This window comes from Lepidochelys olivacea, assembly GCF_965140295.1.
Source record: "Lepidochelys olivacea isolate rLepOli2 genome assembly, chromosome: 19".
Classification (NCBI taxonomy): Eukaryota; Metazoa; Chordata; order Testudines; family Cheloniidae; genus Lepidochelys; species Lepidochelys olivacea.
The window spans coordinates 7,681,982-7,702,063 of record NC_140429.1 but is presented as its reverse complement, the minus strand read 5'-3'; the positions used below and the strand labels follow the sequence as shown (position 1 = coordinate 7,702,063).

Below are 20,082 nucleotides of genomic sequence, written 5' to 3'. Positions count from 1 at the left end.
ACTGCAGCTAGATGGGGTTCGGAGTGTCTGAGCCCCAGAGTCGGCTGGAGCTCCAGTCCTGGGCACCTGACATGAGGGGTGGCCGGGTGATTCCCTGTTCTGTTCACTCCCTCTGGGGCACCTGGCCTTGGCCGGTCAGAGGACAGGAGACTGGGCTAGCTGGACCTTTGGTCTGACCCCGTCTGGCCCTTCTTATGTTCTTATGACCTGATTAGGACTGAAAGCACCAGCCCAGCCTCTGCCCTTTGAAAACCGCCCAGAGCTTAGGCCAAGCTGGTTTGCATCTGAATCCCAGGGCTCCGGACCCGCTGGAGCCCCGCCGACGGCTGTGCGTGAGGGGCGGGATGTTGATTTTTCCCTGCAACAAGCCAGGCCTTTATCAGGCCCATCGCTTTCCCACGGTTTTCTGTTGCCAGTGAGGTCACTGGTCCCTTTAAACCGCGGCGGGGACCAATCACCGAGGCGGGCAGGGGGGCGAGGGGAAGGGGGGGGGCCGGGCCGGTTCACACGGGCTGCTCCTTTGACAGGAAGGCGGGGGCAGGGAGGGGAGTGGGAACCTGGGAAAGCCGGAGCAGCCGAGCGATCCGACACTGCGGGGCGAGGGACGTGCCGGGCAGAGCGAGACGGGGCCGGACGGGAGCGGGCGGAGGAGCTGCCCGTAGGCGTCGGGGGCGATTTCCTCTTCCCAGCCCGGCGGGGGCGCGGGGGGGGGGGCTTGGGTCTCTTCCCTTCCTACAGCCAGAAGGGGAGCAGGGCCGCGGAGACGGGACCGATCGCACAGCGCCCGGCCAGGGTGGGACAGCTCCCAACTCCCCTTTCCACCCCCCCCGACGGACCCTATCCACCCCCGCGGGTGCGGGACAGCCATTCCCCCCCCCATAGACCCCCGATCGCCCCCACGTGCGGGGAGGGTGCGGGAGAGCCTCCCCCCCATAGACCCCCGATCGCCCCCACGTGCGGGGAGGGTGCGGGACAGCCATTCCCCCCCCCATAGACCCCCGATCGCCCCCACGTGCGGGACAACCCCCCCCATAGACCCCAACGTGCGGGGAGGCTGTTTGCCCGCCGCTGTCTCGGAGGATGAAGCGGCTGAGCGAGGAGAGCTGGTCGGGCTCGGAGTCGGACGGGACCATAGACGTGGGCAAAGAGGAGGAATACAGGTAAGGAGGGACAGGTCAGGGCACATGGGAGGGGCAGTGCGGGGGGGGGCTGGCATGGGGGTCAGGGTGCACTGGGGCAGGGAGGGCTGGAGCAATTTGCACAGTGGGGGGGCTGAGAGCCCCTGAACCAAACTGTAAACCCTGGAGATGATGGAAGCCACTTCCAGGGAGTGGGGGGCGGCCACCCCCCTAGTTCCAGCACCTATGCACCGGGGAGGTGGGTTTAGAGCCCAGCAGGGTCCTTCCAGCAGCTCCAGAGCCAAGCACTGGGAGTTCCCATCTCAGCCAGGCCACCCACTTGGGGCCACAGGCTGACCCGCCTCTGTGAACTTGGGCTAATCCCAGAATGGCCAGGGAGGGTGTGAGGATGATTTGTGCAATGCTCTGGGACTGGAAAGTGCGAATGACCAGGGTTAATCATCATCATAAACCTCACAGCTGGAAAGCAAGGGACAGAAACTCACCCCAGCCCCCAGTGAAGGGATAGTGAACTGCCAGCCTTGGAGGAAAGGCTAAGGCTAATGCAACTGATTTCCCACTCTCCCATCATGGCTAAGGGAAAGGAATAATCTCACCTTTTTTAACCCAAGCTCCTAGCTCCCCAAGAGACAGCTATGTATGCTCCCCCAATGCAAGGGCCAGTATCTATAATCTGCAGTGCTGTTTATCTGAAACCTCCCAAAGAATTTTGGATGAGTGAGTTTGTCCTGTACTAGACACTCTGCCCATGGAGTCATAATGCACCCATTGCCCGGTTAGGCCAAGGTTCATTTGCTCTTTATTGAATGCGGGAGGGATTGTGGTTTTCCCGCGGTACGAGTTTTTTACATTGTACAAACCAAATAATGTTAGCAATGGACATTACCCATTGAGGGAGCTGAGTTTCAGCACCTGGGCTCCTCTCAGGCTCGAGCACTCTGCAGCTTGGGAGGACGGTTAAAGGAAAGGAGCTGGCCCTGTGCGATTTCCCCCTCTACGGTGCTATTTTAATTCTTTGCAAGGTCCCTGATCACTGCAGTTCTGTATGTTAAGGGAGCCTTGCTGCTGTTCCTCAAAGCACTGTGTTCCCACGCTGTGTCATCTGTTTGCCAGCAGCCCAGGCACTGCCCGTGGAAACAGACAGAGGAGGAATGTGCAAAGCACTCTGAAACTTGTTTTCTTCTCTGTCTTATGCATCAGTTGCATGTGAACACTCATGTCTACAGCCCAGTATCCCCCAGTGCACCCATAGAAATAAACCCTTCGCTGCTTGATAGCTTGAATACAGAAATCACCCATGGCCTCATTCTGTGAGCATCTCTTGCTAGGTGCCTCAGCGGGATATGCTCAGATTCTCGCAGAATTAGGCCCTAAAGAACATTAGTACTTGCTGATATTAGCACTCAGCGTTACACGGCACCGTACAGGCAACAGAGAGCAATTTACCCAACACATAACACACGTTAGTGGCGTTAGACAAATACATAGCACACATGCATCCAGCGGTAACACAACTATGGAGTGTATCCGTATATCATCCACCCTCCCAACGCACATGTCATATATCACATCACAGATCTATACAGCACAACGCCACAGTCTGTCTTACAACACACTGTTGGACATAACAGTACATAGTGGAACCGTCTCAATCATTTATGTCAGGGAACAACCATAGAGATAGGGTTGATCTCTGTTGCAATTGAAAATATGTATTTCCAAAGCAAGATGTAAAACATAACATTATGATTGTTATATTATTTATTATACTGTGGGTGGTGGGTAGGGGCCCCATTGTGTTTGTACAGCACCCAGCACGTAACGAAAGAACAGTTCCTGCCCTGACAAGTTTACAACCTAAGTAATGTACTAGTGTAAGAAATGTAGCAGGCAAAGAGAAACACCGCCAAGTGGGGAGTGTTGCCTAGAGCTTGGAGTAATTTGGGACAGTAAGTCAGGAGTTTGGGGTTTGATTCCCGACTCCACCACTGATTTGCTGTGTGACTTTGGGGATAAGCTGCTGGCATTGCAAAGCATAATTAACTCGGGTTTGTAAACGGCAGAGATCCTGAGCTGAAGGTTGGTACAGATTGAAAGTGATTATTTTTGTTTATTAAATAGCCAGCTGAACAATACTACAAATGATAAAGTCAGACAACAAGAAATGTATCAGTCATAGTCCTCCAGAAACTTAGACCAAATCGCCTTAAATTCCTCAGTCAAATGGAAGAAACCCTTTTGAAGTAAGCCAAATCCATCCGTCCAGTGTCTGGAACTGCAGTTTGCAAAGAGCAATGCATTCAAACAAAATGGGACTTTCTACTTTCCTACAAATGGAGGTTCAGGGTATTCAAACTGACTGTTAGTGAGTTCTATTGGACACATACACCACACACCCATACTGCACATCAAATCACATCCCTGTACCATATATACACACACAATCCCACATACAACAGTACAAATAAGAGTAAATACTCCTTGCTGTGAGCACATGCAAATGCTCTCCCATGTCCACTCTCTCACCATGCACACACACAAACAGAGTATACACATAGACACAGGGAAAACACGCAGCAGGCATGGAAAGACTACAAAAAATGGGGTATATGAGATGGTACTTAAGGTAAGAGTTTGTCATTGTGTGTGATTTATGTGAAACATTGTTACTCGTACTGAGAGATCAACAAATCCATGTCCAGTAGCCTTTTGACGACATTCATTGTGTTAATCAATAACATATAACAGACGCACCATGTGAAGGTTGCCCTCTTGCCCTGGCTCACTAATGTGGACTTGGTTATTTGAATGTTACTAATCACTTCTCTTGCCATATGGAAGAAGAATTATAGTGAATCAACTTCTGGAAACCCCCCACCTTGTGCCTAACAAAATGTACTTTTAATGGACCGTGCTCATTCTAGGTTTTGGCCTGTTATGCAGAACACACTCTGCCTACAGAGATTTATTTAACAGGTTCTGCCATTAAAATGCTCTGTCAAACTGAAAAATATTGTGGTTTGATGGAGTGAACCCAAACCCCTTTCCAGACGTATATTTCTTATTTGCTCTTCAGGTCCCTTGGGATGTCTGTACTGGAGAATGTTGTAAACTGTGTTTAGATTTTATCATCTTTGCTTCAAATGTCTCAAGAGGCAGGAACAGTCCAGCAGTTGGTCAGTTTCAGGAGCTGGGGTTGAGAGAAAAGTCTCCCAAGGACCACGGGAGATAAGTCAAGCAGAGGACTTTTGTAGCTTCTCTCTCAAACATACACATGGGTTCCACATCTGTGAAGTCCCCCATCTTCTATCTGTCTGTCCCTCTAAAGGATATGCTTCCTTTGAAATCCAAACGTACCTATGTCCCATGCAAAGCTGCTCTTATCCTGCATTTATTTTCCTGCATTATACAGCAGAATTGTAACAGTGAGATGATGAAAATGTTGTTTATATTAAAGATTTGACCTCCCCTTGTATTGTGCTTCCTGCACCATTACTTTGGGTCTTTTGTCTCACCTTTGGGTCTCAGCTGATGAAAGGTCTGAAGAGCAGTCTCCCCTAGTTTTTCCCATTCTAGATCTCTTTTTCCGGGGCTTCTACACTGCAGCTTGTGACATCTGGTTGGGGACAACAGCGCCTTCAGGGACTGTCTATTGGCAGGCAGTGATCACTGTGCTGAGTAATGTAACGAGGCATTTTCTACCTACTTCCGCCTTCACAGCTGAGCTCCATCTCTATGGTGCTCCAGTCCCTCTAATTATGGGGAGCAACTGGTTTTGTCCGTTTAAAAGTTTACCTTTCAGCTGTTTGCTGTCTAACCAGATACTGCCCTGGGGAATCCAGGATAACTTTATGTCTGTCACAGGAGAAGCAAACATGCAGCTGCAAGAAGTGTTCTTCTCAGGGAAATAATTGCATGATCCAGGAAAGCTCTGACCAACCACATAAATGCTGTCACCAGGCCTGATCCTGAGGCATGAGTTCCCTGACTCCTCCTTACATCAGTGGGAGCTGTGGGTGCTCGGATCCATTATCACAATGATGGTATAAAATGCTGCAGGTTTATAAAAGAGATCTGAAACCTGGAAGAACAGAGAAAACCAGGGACTCTAAAGATCAGATCTTTGCTTTTGCAACAAGTCAGGAAGATGCTGTCTATTTTGATACCAAAAGACAATATATGCCTCTTAGCAGAACGGCCTGCCAGAAAACTCTTGCAGTCTGATGGGCATTTTCAGGGAGGAGAGATCCCAAGTCCCACCCAGCTCCCCTTGCCACCTCCCACTTTACTTAGCTCTAAGTAGACTGTGCTTAAAATGGTACAGAAATCTCAAGACTCCCTTCTACGTGGGAAATCCCATGTGGAGAGTGGGTGTAAAGTCTGTGTGTGTGGTTAACAAATAGACAGCAGCTGAAACACCTCCCCACTCCCTTTTTTTCTTCTTCTTCTTTCTATACAGCCAAGTATCCAGGGCTGTTTCTCCCACCACCACATCTCAGATACAAGCCAGGAAGAAGCGGAGAGGGGTGAGTAGCATTTATGCTACAAAACCTAACAGCCATATTGTGCCCGTCAGTGGCATGCACAGACTGAGGACATGTGAATGCTGTAAGGTTTTTAATGCTCATTACCGAGTAAGCTATAGTTCAGCAAAGAAATGGGCCGTTGTAACCCTTCTGTCTCATGGATCTCTATTGTTAACGAAGGTGAGCTCCATATCCCAAGGGAGAAGCAGTGTTAGAACAGTATAGGAAAGAGGCTTCTATTTCCAACTCTACAACACCAGAGATGGGCTCTTCTGGGGGCTGGGCTCTTCTGGGGCCTGGAGAGGCTCCAGGCATAACTTAGCTTTGGTGGCCTAAGTCACAGCATCCTCCCTGAGCTGCCCTCTGGACCCTGCACTGGCTGGAATCTCCCTAGGGCTGCATGATGCTGCCCTGTGTCTAGCACGTCCCTTGTGATGGGGTCCTCTGAAGGTACAGCTTTTCCTCCACCCTGCCTTCACTGGAGAAATTGTCCTCAGTGGCAACTGGGGCTTGTCGGGCATGTTAATGCTGCTCTGGCCCTTTTATCCACCCTATAGGGGTTGGGATCCCACCCCAAGTGTTGTTGGGCAAGTCATTTAACTCCCCCCACCCCATGCCTCAGTTTCTCCATTGGTAACACTGATTTATTTCATTTAATGAAAAGTGCCTATCTAAAATTGTAGATATTAAAAATGGGGGACAATCTGTACCCCATGGAGGGCTATGAGGCTCCATTAACCAGTGCTTGTTAAAGAATTTGAGATCCCTAGATGGAAGGCATTCTAGAAATGGGAGGTATATGTCTAAAAATGATTATGGGATATGGGGCCCAGCTACGCTCCTCTGAATGGAATTATTTTGTAGATCATTGAGAAACGGCGCCGTGACCGTATTAACAGCAGCCTGTCTGAACTGCGGCGTTTAGTCCCCACTGCCTTTGAGAAGCAGGTACGTGAAGAATGTTAGACGTGACCATTTTCCCCCCAGGGGCTTATAGTTTTAAGAAAGGCAATGGTGTCCCTAGCTTCTGTCTGCCAGAATCTGGGAATGAGCAACAGGGGATGGATCACTTGATGATGGCCTGTTCTGTTCACTCCCTCTGGGGCACCTGGCATTGGCCAGAGTCAGAAGACAGGATACTGGGCTAGATGGACCCTTGATTTGGCCCAGTAGGGCCATTCTTTTATGTTCTTATGTTAAAGAAAAGACCTTCTGGTGCTTATGAACAAACATTCAGAGAGGGGTCATATCAGCAGAGTAAATTATCTTCAGGCAGCCCAAATCAGGGTTGTGGTTCAATGGTTGGGAGGCATCTTGCTTTTACAGCCATTTCACCCTAGGCATTAGTTTAATTAGCTCTCATTAGCTGAGCAGGGTTTGGGTTGGACAGCAGTCAGAGCTTGGGTAGGAGATCTGAGGACCACCAGCTGGTGCTGCAGAAAGAGATGCTGGTGATGGAGTAGGCAGCATTCCTCTCTCTGAGTCGCCAATGCTGCCCTAATGCTTAAGCAGCTGCTGTCTTCTGGATGAGATCTAAAAACAAGGTCCTACCCATTCTCTGTGAAAAGATCTCCTGAAATCCAAGTCACATGTCCGGCATATGTGATTGTTGTTTCTTTTTGTCCCCTGTTAACATCTGTTTATCTAAAGGCCCCAAACCTCTCAGGGTACTTTTCCCAGTTGGGGTGCTAAACCCAAGAGTCGTGCTCAGATTGTAACTTGGGTAATGCCATTCTGTTTACCTAAATTCCTTCTGCAACTACATTTGGAGATGTTATTCTTCACTGGTCCAGCTCCAAAGTGTTACGTAATGTCAACGGCGCACAATGACTGCTGCATTCCACCCCAGAGGTGTCTGCATTTCACTGATGGGTAATTGTTAAATACAGTCTGTAGATCCTGTTAGGATTCTTCAGGGTTGAAAACCCCATAAACGCTCTAAATTATTATCACTCAGAGGATAAGTAGGTGGTAAAATAGGGTGGTAATAAATCTTCCAGGAAACCTTATGGAGAATAAAAGACATTTAGCTGCAGCAGGGACGAACGGAAACAGAGATTTTCAGTTTGCCTCACAGCATCTTTTGAGGGGAGATCCATTTTCCTTACCACTTGATTCGAGATGAGTCTGAATCCAAACCCTGAATCTGTTCATCTGCCCATTTCTGGAAAGTTCAGGTCCCCTTGCTGATGGCTCCCTTAATGAGATGGAATCCTAGATTTTAAAACAGTGGATTGATAGTCTCTCTTTCTCTGCCCCTCCCTGCTTTCAATACACAGGGCTCCTCCAAGCTGGAGAAGGCAGAGATCCTGCAAATGACAGTGGACCATTTAAAAATGCTTCATGCCACTGGAGGAACAGGTGAGAACCGCTTCTGTAAACGTGTGTACTGAGGGTGAAATCCTGGCTGTATTAAAAGCAATGGCAAGACTCCCACTGATCTCCCCTAGGGGGACAGGATTTCTTTTGAGGGGAGGAAAATTCACCCTTGACTCTGAGAGCAGCGTCCCATTCTTATTGTCCGTTGTTTACTCCAGAAATCATTAACACGAAGGTTATAGAAATTATTTGGTGTTTGCTTTTGAAAGGAAGCGGCTCTCCCATGGGGAGACTTTCCACTTCCAGTGCTACTATTTGTTCTCCTGCATATGGGTCAGGGTCTCACATTTAGGCCTTGGCAGACTGAGGTGTGCCATATGGTGTGTCCCGTGTTACCACAGAAAAGGCAGCCAACTCCCAGAACAGCGACAGCTATGCACACAGACCCGGGCAAGGCTACACACTTAGTCATGCTTGCAAATGGATCTGGCTTCCAAACCAAAGTCTGCCTCCTCCACATCCCATTGGGATACATTTCCTGGCACTGCCTGGAGTCTGGTTAGTGACTCGGCATAGAAACATGCCTTTTTCCACCCCCCCATCTAACAGTTTGTAACACACAAGGGGATACACGTCGTCCGCAAGAGCAAAGTTCCCATTCTCCGCTTGCCCAGTGACTCTGGCGGGGATCTCAGTTTCAACACAGTAAACCTCTGACTCGATTAAAACACAGTTCTGTCTCGCTGGGTAGATGGGACTAGACTGTGGACTTTAGCAGAGTTACATCATGGTCTAGGAACATTGTTTAAATACTCAGCTTGACTATGCTACAAGGCTGAAACATGGTGTCAACAGGGTCCCCAAAATGTGAAGTGGTGCAGTATTTTGTCCATGCTGGTTGCGCTCTCTGGTTTATTGCCCATCCTCTCGGGAAGCCCAAGAAAGAAAGAGACTGAAGGAACAATTGGTAGTTTTATTGTGCCTCATTGATTGTCTCCACAATCCAAGGCTTTGGGCTCTCTAGAGCCAATAGTCTTAGGTCTGAGACTGTCTCGTATCCTCCAGTTGGACATCTGTTTAAATAAAATATGAGTAACAGAGTCAAACAGTTGTCTCTAAATGCAGGGAGGGGCCATTAAGCTGTCCATTGCGAAGTAGACACCACACAACCTGCTGGTCTAGGAATGGCCATACCAGAAGAGACTCAGCTAGTCCAGAATATTGCCTCCAGTAGCAGCCAGTGACAGAATTAAAAGGAAATTACTTCCTGATCCTGGCTGGTGATCAGTTTATGCCCTGAACCAAGAACATTGATGGCCCTGATCATTTTATCCTAGCTAGAGTAACTGCAGATGCTAGTCTTATTCATGTAAACATCAAATTCTTTTTTCAAGCTCACCCGGCTATTTGCTTCAATAATATCATGGGGCGGCAAATTCCTCAGGTTAAATGCGCAATTACGTTAAAATTTGTAGTGAAATCAGTTGTCTGTGCTCTTGGTGGACATGCTGCTATATATGTCTTTTTCTCCCAGGGTTCTTAGATGCCCGAGCCCTGGCTGTGGATTACAGGAGTATCGGCTTCCGTGAATGCCTCACTGAAGTTGTCAGATACCTTGGTATCCTTGAGGGACAAAACGGTGCTGATCCTATCCGGCTACGACTCCTCTCCCACCTGAATAATTATGTTGCTGAAATGGAGCCTTCGCCTATGGCCACTTCCCTTCTGCCCTTTCAGATGTGGCCCTGGTCATTCCTCCACAATTCCACAGCCCCCGCCAATCAAGTACTAATACCCAGGAGGGAGGTTGTCCCGGGTCTAGCTGTCTTGACTGCTTCCCCCCTGGCTTATCCAAGTACCACCATGAGAAGGGCTCCCGTTCGCCGAATTCCTAGTGCCATCATGCCAGCCCGCCGAAACTTCCTGTCCAATAGGATGGCCTCTTCGTCCCGGAGGGCTAGACCCACAGTGACATCAACAACCCCATGTGCCATGTCCAGTGTGCCATCAGCAAGTGGTGCCCTGAGAGATGCCACCTCTAGGAGCAGCCAGATTGCAACGTTCCTGCTCTCCTCCACCTCTCCTGGAGTTCCCATACCACCTGCTTCTTACACAGCTCCTCCTGCTTTGAATGATTCTCCCCAGGGGCCAGGGACCAGAGGTGGAACTTCCAGACTCTGCCGCTCCTGGGCTACTGAAATTGGGGCTTTCTGATCCCTCCCTGACAAAATCCTAATGGAGACAAAAATCATCAGCAGCCACTGCTCAGAAAGCATGCTTCGATGAACAGCTTCTTTCCTGCTTTGCAGAAATAAAGGATCCTCTCCTCACCTTGCCATCCCTTCTTATTCCTCACGTCATCTTCCCTCCCTCCCCATCACACTGTCTCCCTCTTTTCCATTTCAGGTTTGCAGATTTTTTGTTGAACTGAATGTATTTGTCTGTGTACAGCTCCACTAAAGGTTATGGGTGAGGTTTATACACAGATCCTAATTCAGACCTTTCCCTTCTCCAGCCCAGGCCCTGGTAGAGCTGACTGTTGCAGTCTGAAAAATGTACACCAGCCTTGGCACTGATTTGACTTTGCTGGAGACACAGAGCTCCCAAGCAGTGACACTTTCTAACACTTGTATGCAGTGGTGTTGTAGCCATGAAGGTCCCAGAATGTTAGCAAGACAAGATGGGGGAGGGAATATCTTTTATTGGACCAACTTCTGTTGGTGACCAAGACAAGCTTTCCATCTTATACAGAGCTCTTCCTCAGGCCAGCCCTGAAGAAGAATTCTGTGTCAGCTCGAAAGCTTGTCTCTCTCACCAACAGAAGTTGGTCCAATAAAAGATATTCCCTCCTGCACCTTGACTTTCAAACATTGACTTCCTCCTAGCTTCAGCATGTTGTTTGACACAATCTAAGTGAGGTGAGACATGTCGGCGAGTAATAGAGACAATCTACCACACGCACACAAACTGTCCTTTGATAACTGAACCCAACCCCCATCAGGATTGCCGTAAACAGTCAGGACACTTGGGAGGTTCCTCTCCGTTGGCCAGCCCCATTCTGTTGATCTCTAAAAATGGAGAGCTTGACATTATGCGTAACAAGCTGATTCAAAACCACAGAACCCTGAGGGACGACTTGGCTGAAAACGTAACAGTTCCCCATCTCCCTCTGAACTGACACCCTGTGATACCCAGTATGCATTCCTGCTGCAAAGAATTATCCCAGCACAGGACTTCCTGTACTTAAGACCTCAATACTATGTGCAGTCCACATTTTCATTTCCCGTGGCTCGGCTTTTACCTAAAACCAGGGCCTTCCCAAGTGTCACTAGCGAACTTGATTTACGGAAACATTTGCCTGATCCTGTGCTTAGATCAATGCAGTTATCAGAATGTTTTCAGGAGGGAGTATCAGACATTACTGTGCAAAATGCCTTTGCCAGCTGCTGTTTGGGATTCCCTATGTAGATAATTCAGATGTCTGTGAGAGAGACAGACCTTGCTCATCCAGTGAAGCATTACAGAGTAAGGGAGCAGGTTTCCGAAGTGACACCTGTCATGGAGGGGAGGACTTGGGAGCTGAACTACGAGGAAAAAGGATACCCTTCCTTCTCTCTTCCCCTCTTCAGCCATCAATCCTCCCTCCCCATATGAAAATACATTACCATAAAGGGAAGAGTGGAAGAAAGCATCCTTTACCCCAGGCTCCTCCTTTGTTTTCACCAACTTCCAGATCCTTAATTAAATTTTCTAGCCTGTTCCGCCAGGCCCACCTCTACCCTTTTTCTTTATCGCCATGTTCTCTGCATGGACTTGATCCCAAACCCACTGAAGTCAATGGCAGTCTTTCCACTGACTTCATGGGCTTTTGACCAGCCCCTAGAATGTCCTCTGTCTCTTGAAAGCTTTCTCTGCCTTTGTCTTCTCTCTGTGCGATCCTATATAAATGCCAAGGATGATGATTATTATTTGGTTCCTACTGCAATCAGCTGAGAAGTGGCAGTAGTAAGAGAGTGCTCAGAAGTTGCCCGAATGGGTGTAGGAAATGCTGTTTATATAAAACAGAAGCATAGGAAGGGCAGTTGGTGTGATCTGGTGACCAGATGGCCATGGAGTCTATGAGAACCAGGGCCTGTTTCCACAGAAGGGGTTGGGAGACTAGAACAGTTCCTCCTAACCAAGACATCTGGCCACCCTAGCCACAGGCTGTCTATTGCCCCGGTGCACTTCTCTTGGCATTATTATTTTATATAACATATAAGAAGGCAGTATACCTCCACTTAAACCAACGCAAGACCCCTCTTCCCTGAACCTGTGTTTTTATTTTCTTGGATTTATGCAGAAGCTGGCATTGGTCCAGTTGAATACCCTCTAATTGCATCAACGTGACCCTTGCCTGAGTCAGTGGTGCCATGCCAGGAAGGGCAAAGCAGAGAAAGGAACAAAGGGGGAACAGTGAGTAGTGTCTTTTTATGTAACAGACCCTCCCCATCCCAGACGTCAAGCAAGTGGCCAGTTGTGTATTGAACTGGTGGCTCAGCAGTGGCATTGATACAGCTGTGTATCTGACATACGTATGTTAAATGTATATGGGTCAGACAGACTTGTTTTGGAAGTGAGTCCCTCCTGATTGCTCTCAATACACATAAATGCCCCTGGCCCCCGGTACTTGTCCTCACTCATTTCCTGAGGTGGCAGAGTCAATCGGGAATGCAATATTCCTTTATTCCAATATTCCAATATTCCGTTCGGAGAAGTTCCCTGTGGACTGGTTGTTCCTGGAGCTAGTCTGTGCCTTAGAGCCCACACTTTGCACTGCGCAGAGCTGTTAACATTGTGAGCTGTCAGACATCCAGCAAAAGGTGTCAAATAAAGTCTTCCAAACCCATGTCATGGTTGTGAAATGTGCTGTTGTGTCACAGTCTGTTTTGCTGGAGATGTCACATGAGATCCCTTTGCAACTCTTCAGTCAGCTTTGGACTTGAAGATGATTCCAAATTACTGAAAATAGTTGAGTTTTGCCACCTCACTTTTCCAGATCATTTATGAATATGATGAACAGTACAGGTCCCAGTACAGATTCTTGGAGAACCCCGCTATTTATCTCTCTCCATTGTGAAAACTGACTATTTATTCCTACACCTTGTCTTCTATCTTTTACCCAGTTACTGATCCATGAGAGGACCTTCCCTCTTAACCCATGACAGCTTACTTTGCTTGAGAGCCTTTGGTGAGGGATCTTGTCAAAGGCTTTCAGAAAATCTACGTACACTATATCCACTGGATCACCTTTGTCCACATGTTTGTTGATCCCCTCAAGGAGTTCTAGTAGATTGGTGAGGCATGATTTCCCTTTACAAAAACCATGTTGACTCTTCCCCAACAAATCATGTTCATCTATGTATCTGTTCTTTGCTGTAGTTTCAACCAATTTGCCCGGAACTGAAGTTAGGCTTACTGGCCTGTAATTGGATAGCCTCTGGAGCATTTTTAAAAAATTGGTGTCACATTAGCTATCCTCCAGTCATCTGGTACAGAAGCTGATTTAAATGATAGGTTACATATAACAGACAAGAGACAAGGTGAATGAGACAATATCTTTTATTGGACCAACTTCTGTTGGTGAGAGAGCCAAGCTTTTGAGCTACACAGAGCTCTTCCTCAAGACTGGGCAAGAGGAGACATTCGTTATATTGCAGATGCTCTGATTAGGGTTGCCAGTTTTGGTTGGAGGTTTCATCACATGACATAATCTTTAATTATAGATTCATCTTTAATTCCTGGAGACTCCAGGACAATCCTGGAGGGCTAGCAATCCTAGCTCTGATTGTAAGGAGTAACTACATTTATTTGCCAAAGTTTCCGTGCGTGAATAATTTTGCCCACCTATGTTCTCCCGTTTTAAATGGATGAAATGATCGTCCCCATCTCCTGACCCTTCTTCCAGTCAAATGCAGGAGGAAGCACTTCTGCTTTTAATATGATTCAGGTCTGCCCCCTAATGGTAAAGCCAAAAAGTTAATGAGAAATCCTGACTCAGGCTCAGAGGATACAATAAGACATAGAGTCTATGGCTACCACTGATGAAATGTGACCTTCCAGCATCCAACTGAAAATTCATATTAAAAAAATAGCCTACCTCTTACCATAGTGTACAGTGCCAGTACTTAATGAAAAGGAGGGTTTGTGGCACCTCAGAGACTAACCAATTTATTTGAGCATGAGCTTTCGTGAGCTACAGCTCACTTCAATAAATTGGTTAGTCTCTAAGGTGCCACAAGCCCTCCTTTTCTTTTTGTGAATACAGACTAACACGGCTGCTACTCTGAAACCTGTACATAATGAATTACTTTTCAGAATCATGACAAATAAATGACCTTGGAAGACCACAGGGCAAAGGGACTTGCACTGACCTGCCATCACTAGGAGCATACTCGGAGAATAAGGAATATTAAGAGAACATAATCAGAAACCTTTGCTCCAGCCACCTCTGAAGGCCTGAAGAGTGCAGATAGAGAAAGCTCTCTGGGATCCAGGCCCCACAGTCAGAGGGAGCCCGGAAGCATCTGGAATCAGCCAGATGATCTTCTGAGGTCCCTTCCAACTCTGATAGTCTATGAGTCTATGAGAGCAGTAGGATCCATTTGACTCACCAACTGTTTTGGGCACAGAAAGCAGAAGATGGATCTTGTGTGCCCTCCCCCCACCCGCATGTCAATTCACTTTGTGATATAACCTTCATGTATAAGGAGACAGCATGTGGGAGTCATGTGACTCCAACTTCATGGAAGGGGACACAAAGTTATAATGAATATGCATCTAGAATAATCTTAATATACTCAAGCCCAGGGATCTGGATGCTCAAACAGCTAAAGCAAATGCTGCATTCAGAATGGTTTCCAAGGTACCAAGACCACTGCAGCCCTAGTTTTTGAGGATGTCTGGGCCATTTAAAACTGTATTCTTTCAAGAAAGTTTAATCAGGAGCACTAAACTCTGGGCCAAATTTTTCAAATAGAAATTGCAGGTTGACAGTGTTCTGATCCAGAGCAGGCAGGTGGGCAGTGTACAAACCTCAGAGTGAACATAATGGCAAGTGGAAAGGAAACAGACAATAACATTGTGTCAGGCTTTGTTACCCACTCCCAGGTGCCACCAGAGTCCAATGATCTTGTGAGGCGTTGGGAATCTGGCTGCTGAGTTGGGAGGACATGAGCTCCGAAGCAGAAAATGCCAGAGGGCTGGAAAGGAGTTACAACCAAAAAATATTGTAAAACAAGATATTTTATTAATCCATTGATTCCTTTTACTCTTCCACTGTAAATTATTTACCATAGTGGAAGGATAGTTTACCAATAAATAGAAACAACGATTGGTTTTATCGAGGATTAAAGAAAATTAAATGTGCTGTATAACTGAAAAGCCATATTATAACCGCAACAAGACCCTGAAGGATATGTTAGGTTCTCTTAACTTGCACATCATTAATGCCCTGATGTGTCTAACTCTTATACTAAAGAGTCTGCGTAATTATGGATCTCCAGAGCATTGATTCTAGTGAGTCTGGAGTTGGGGCATGTTTCAGCAGTTTTCTTCTCCATTCATTGCTGTTCAACCCTCACCCTTTTACTCACCTGGTGAATGGAGAATGACAACTGGCATCCATAGGGAGATGTTGAAGCACATTGGTCCTGCTCCAGGGCAACGTATGATGTGAACTGGCGTTTTCTTCAGGAACTAGCCCTTGTTCAAGGAAAAGTGATGTTCTAAATACTAGAAGGCAGATTGCTATGGGAACAACTCCAGCTACAGTCACTCCTGATCTCAGTGCTGTGAGGGTATCTCCGAAACCATAGCTAAGAGCCACGCACTTCCAGGGCAGTGAGATAGAATAGTCAGGCGCACATCCTGTCTTCAGGTGCATTTCACTGGCTGCTTTTCTTTCTCTGCTCCCCCTTTCTTCCTGACTCAGTTGGTTTCCTCCTTTTTCACCTCAGTTTCAATCCCATGACACTGTTCCTCTCCTGTGTTTCATCAGCTGCCTAGTAACCTTCTGTTCAATGATTGTCACAGCACCACAAAACATCTTCATTCCATTCCCTTCATGGACTGAAGAGAGACCCTCATCGCAGTCCTCCTCTGCACTGTTTGCAGGGGAGAGGACAAGAATCTCTCTCAAGTGCCATTAAAAATAATCACCCCATATTGACCCAGACTCATGTCCTTATGACCCATTCCCAACTGCCCCTTCCAATGGCCCAACCCCAACTGCCATGGAATCTTCTGACTCCAACATTTCCATCTCTTCACTGGCGAACGGGATGGCATCGCCTCCTGGCTACGAATTTATCTTGGTGCCATTACAAATATTCAGCTCCGCTTTCCCAATGCAGAAGCAACATGCTTTTGGTATAACTTGAGTGAAGGGGGGATTGGTATGGGGGGGGATATTTTGTTGCCCTGCGGCTGACAGGAGGGTTGGAACGACTGTCAGGACTTGTGTGGTGGGTTGTCCTTAGCCCAGTGGAGGCATGGGGGAGGTTATTGGTAGGAGTTTGCCCCAGAATTGGCATGGGGGGTAGACTGACAGGATTTGAGGTGGGGATGGCCTTTGACAGTTGGAAGGAGGGCAAAAATGGCCAAGTTAAAAGGAGTTGCCAGGATTTGGGTGGGGTTTTGTAGGGGAAAAGTGAATGTCAGGACTTTGCCCGTGTGTTTTGTGGAGTGAAGGGGAAGGGTGTCAGAATTAGTCAGGGGATTTTCCCCTATTTGGTGTGGGAATGATAATCGGGAGATGAATGAAAGTGGCTTTGCCCTTGGACTTTTGAAGAAGTGGGAATGACAGAATGTGTACGCAGGGTGGGCAATGTTGTTCTGGGATTGTCAGGATTTTGGTGGGAAATTGTCCCCTGACTGCAGGGATCAGATTTTAGGAGCAGGTAGATTAGCAAGATTTTTTGGGGGGCAGGGGGTAGGAATTGACCTCTGTTGTCTGAGGGGTGGTGTCAAGATTTGGGATTTTGCCCCTGGACTGCTGGGGAAAGGGGGGGGGATGTCAGAATTTGGGGGCGGGATTTTACCTTCTGCATTGTTGGTGAGCAGTTCTTATCATTTGAGTGGGGTCATGTCCCTGGATTCTCAGGGATGCGCTGCTCAGGATTTGAGTGTAGGTGTTGCCCCTGGATTGGGGTGAGTGAGAGAGGGAGAAAGGGTTTGCCTGTTTTGTTGAAGAGAGTCAGGTTTTGGGGTGGCTGCCTGGATAGGTTACCCAGGATTGTTGGGGAAGAAGAATCCAAGTTTTTGGGGGGTGGGGTGGGGTTGATGTGTGCACGAAGGTTTGGGCATGAGGTCACCCCAGATTATTGGAGGAGGGAGTCAGGGTTTGAGGGGGCTACCCTGATGTGTTTGTGATGTTTGGGAGGGTCAACCTGGATTATTAGCAAGGAGGTCCTGATTTTGGGGGTCTGTCTTAAAGGTGTGTGAGGTTTGGATGGAGGGGGTTGCCCTGGATTATTGGAGAGAGGGTCCTGATTTGTGGGGCTGCCCAGATGTGTGGAGAGGTTGGGTGTGAGGTTACCCCCAGATTACTGGAGGGGGGGGCTCATGATTTGGGGGTGCTGCCCAGATGTGGGCGGTTGGGTGTGAGGTTACCCCCAGATTACTGGAGGGGGGGCTCATGGTTTGGGGGTGCTGCCCATATGTGGGGGGTGAGGTTATCCCCATATTACTGGAGGGGGGTTCATGATTTGGGGGTGCTGCCCAGATATGGGGGGTGAGGTTACCCCCAGATTACTGGAGGGGGGCTCATGATTTGGGGGGGCTGCCCAGATGTGGGGGGTTGAGTGTGAGGTTACCCCCAGATTACTGGAGGGGGGCTCATGATTTGGGGGGGCTGCCCAGATGTGGGGGGTTGAGTGTGAGGTTACCCCCAGATTACTGGAGGGGGGTTCATGATTTGGGGGTGCTGCCCATATGTGGGGAGTGAGGTTACCCCCAGATTCCTGGAGGGGGGGGGGCTCATGATTTGGGGGTGGCTGACCAGCTGCGGGGGGTTGGGCGTGAGGTGACCGGGGGGGCTCATGATTTTGGGGGGCCTGCCCAGACTGGGGGGAGGCTGCCGTGTGGACTCCTTGTGGCGGTGCCCGCAGGGGCAGGGGCCGGGCGCGATCCCGGGCGGCCGCGAGCCGCTCCTGCCCCGGCAGGGGTCGCTGCAGCGGGCGGCCCAGCCCTGCGGGGCGGCGGCGGGTCGCTCCCCGCCGGCCCGTGTCCTCTCCGCGGCACGGCGGCCCTTTCACCCCGGGGAGCGGGCTATAAAGGGGGCTCCCCGGGCCCCGGGCCGCCTCTCTGCTCGCCTGGCCGCCGCGCGTGAGTCGGTGTCGGGCCCAGCCGCGCTCCCGCCGCCCCGCGGAAAAAAAAACAAAAAAACCCCAAAAAAATCGCAAAAACCCGAGGAAAAAAAAAAAACGAGCCAGCGCCGGGGCGAGAGCGGCGCCCCCCGGTCCGCGTGTCGGTCCCGTCCGTGGGTCCGCCCGGCCCCTTCGCCCCCCCCCCTCTCCGGTCCGTGGGTCTGTCCGGCTCCCCCCCCACTCTCCGGTCCGTGGGTCCGTCCGGCTCCCCCCCCACTCTCCGGTCCGTGGGTCTGTCCGGCCCCTTCGCCCCCTCTCCCCGGTCCGTGGGTCCGTCCGGCTCCCCCCCACTCTCCGGTCCGTGGGTCCGTCCGGCTCCCCCCCCCTCCGGTCCGTGGGTCCGTCCGGCTCCTTCGCCCCCCCTCTCCGGTCCGTGGGTCTGTCCGGCTCCCCCGGTCCGTGGGTCTGTCTGGCCCCTTAGCGGCCCCCCCCCGGTCCGCGTATCCGCCCGGCCCCTTCGCCCCCCTGTCCGTGGGTCCGTCCGGCTCCCCCCCCTCTCCGGTCCGTCCGGCTCCCCCGGTCCGTGGGTCCGTCCGGCTCCCCTCCCCCACTCGGTCCGTGGGTCCGTCCGGCTCCCCCCCACTCTCCGGTCCGTGGGTCTGTCCGGCCCCTTAGCCCCCCCCCTGGTCCGCGTGTCCGTCCGGGCCCTTCGCCGCCCACTCGGTCCGTGGGTCCGTCCGGCTCCCCCCCGGTCCGTGGGTCGGTCTGTCTGTCCGGGTCCCACGTTTCTCTCCCACCCGCCTATCGGGTGTGTCCGTCTCCCAGACCCGGGTCCGGCTGTCTGGCCCTTTGGCCCCTCGGTGTTTGTTCTCGGCCCCCGGACCCTTTCCCCGCCTCTGGCCCGCGGGTCCCCACCCTCGGCTGTCTGTCTGTCCGCCCGCGCCCTCTTCGCTCCACGTGGGTCTCTGCCCTTTCCCCCCCCCCCCCCCCCGGTGTGTGTCTGTCTGTCTGTCTGTGCCGTCCATCGCACCGCCTGTCCTCCCCTCGGGAAAGGAACTGCCCGTGCCGCCCTGCCTGGCTCCTCCAAACCGGTGTTTAGTGTTCTAGTCTGAGGAGCTGGGGTGTATTTTATATAAAAATAAGGACATATCCTTTTCCTTTTAAAGAAGAGGGGGGGGGACCCCTATCACTATATATTGCAAAGTTTATTTTATTTTTGTCCAAGTTTTCTATCTCAGAAAATAAAACAAAACAGTGGCCTCAGACTTTGGGTCTGAAGGATTTGGAAGAAGAAATAATAATATATTAAAAAAAAGAAATACTTCTTTTTTTTTTAATTGGCACATTTTGCTTTTGGAAACTAAGGCAAGGTGGAAAACCTCTACAGTGTGGATTTGGTTGTTGGGTGGGTGGCGGGGTTTGGACTCCTTTCTTGTGGAAGTCTTAATTTTTTTGTGTGCCTATTTCTAGGCCTTTTCTCTATCCTGCTGCTTCCCCTCTTCCTCTCTCAGGGCCTGAGATCATCAAACACACCTCTTCCACACAGTTCTGTCTCCACCCCCTCCAAATCCCCACAAGCTTCTCTTGCACTGGACCTCCAGCCTGCTGCTCTGACTTTCCAATCCCCAGAGCACACTGATCTTATTCGGACTTCCCATTGGCCTCTACTTTCTTCTGCGACTCTTCTAGTCTTTTCTCCTGCCCTGAGTGGGACCCTCCCACCCCTTGTTCCCACTTCAGCTTCCGTTAGTC

At 49.7% G+C, this 20,082-nt stretch overlaps 1 protein-coding gene across 1 annotated transcript; it reads left to right on the top strand.

Annotated features, from left to right (window-relative positions):
- The first annotated feature begins 633 nt into the window (after positions 1–633).
- On the top strand, positions 634–12,872 carry HEYL (hes related family bHLH transcription factor with YRPW motif like). Its single transcript, XM_084652382.1, has 5 exons — positions 634–1,160; positions 5,599–5,665; positions 6,530–6,613; positions 7,945–8,026; positions 9,519–12,872. Exons 1-5 carry the CDS (start codon positions 1,081–1,083, stop codon positions 10,196–10,198), a joined length of 993 nt encoding a protein of 330 aa, XP_084508508.1. The 5' UTR covers positions 634–1,080; the 3' UTR covers positions 10,199–12,872.
- The last annotated feature ends 7,210 nt before the right edge of the window (positions 12,873–20,082 follow it).

Coding starts and splice junctions, on each gene's coding strand:
- HEYL (XM_084652382.1), top strand. CDS start 1,081: ATGAAGCGGCTGAGCGAGGAGAGCTGGTCGGGCTCGGAGTCGGACGGG. Junction 1,161..5,598: donor GGCAAAGAGGAGGAATACAG/GTAAGGAGGGAC, acceptor CTTTCTATACAG/CCAAGTATCCAGGGCTGTTT. Junction 6,614..7,944: donor CCACTGCCTTTGAGAAGCAG/GTACGTGAAGAA, acceptor TTCAATACACAG/GGCTCCTCCAAGCTGGAGAA.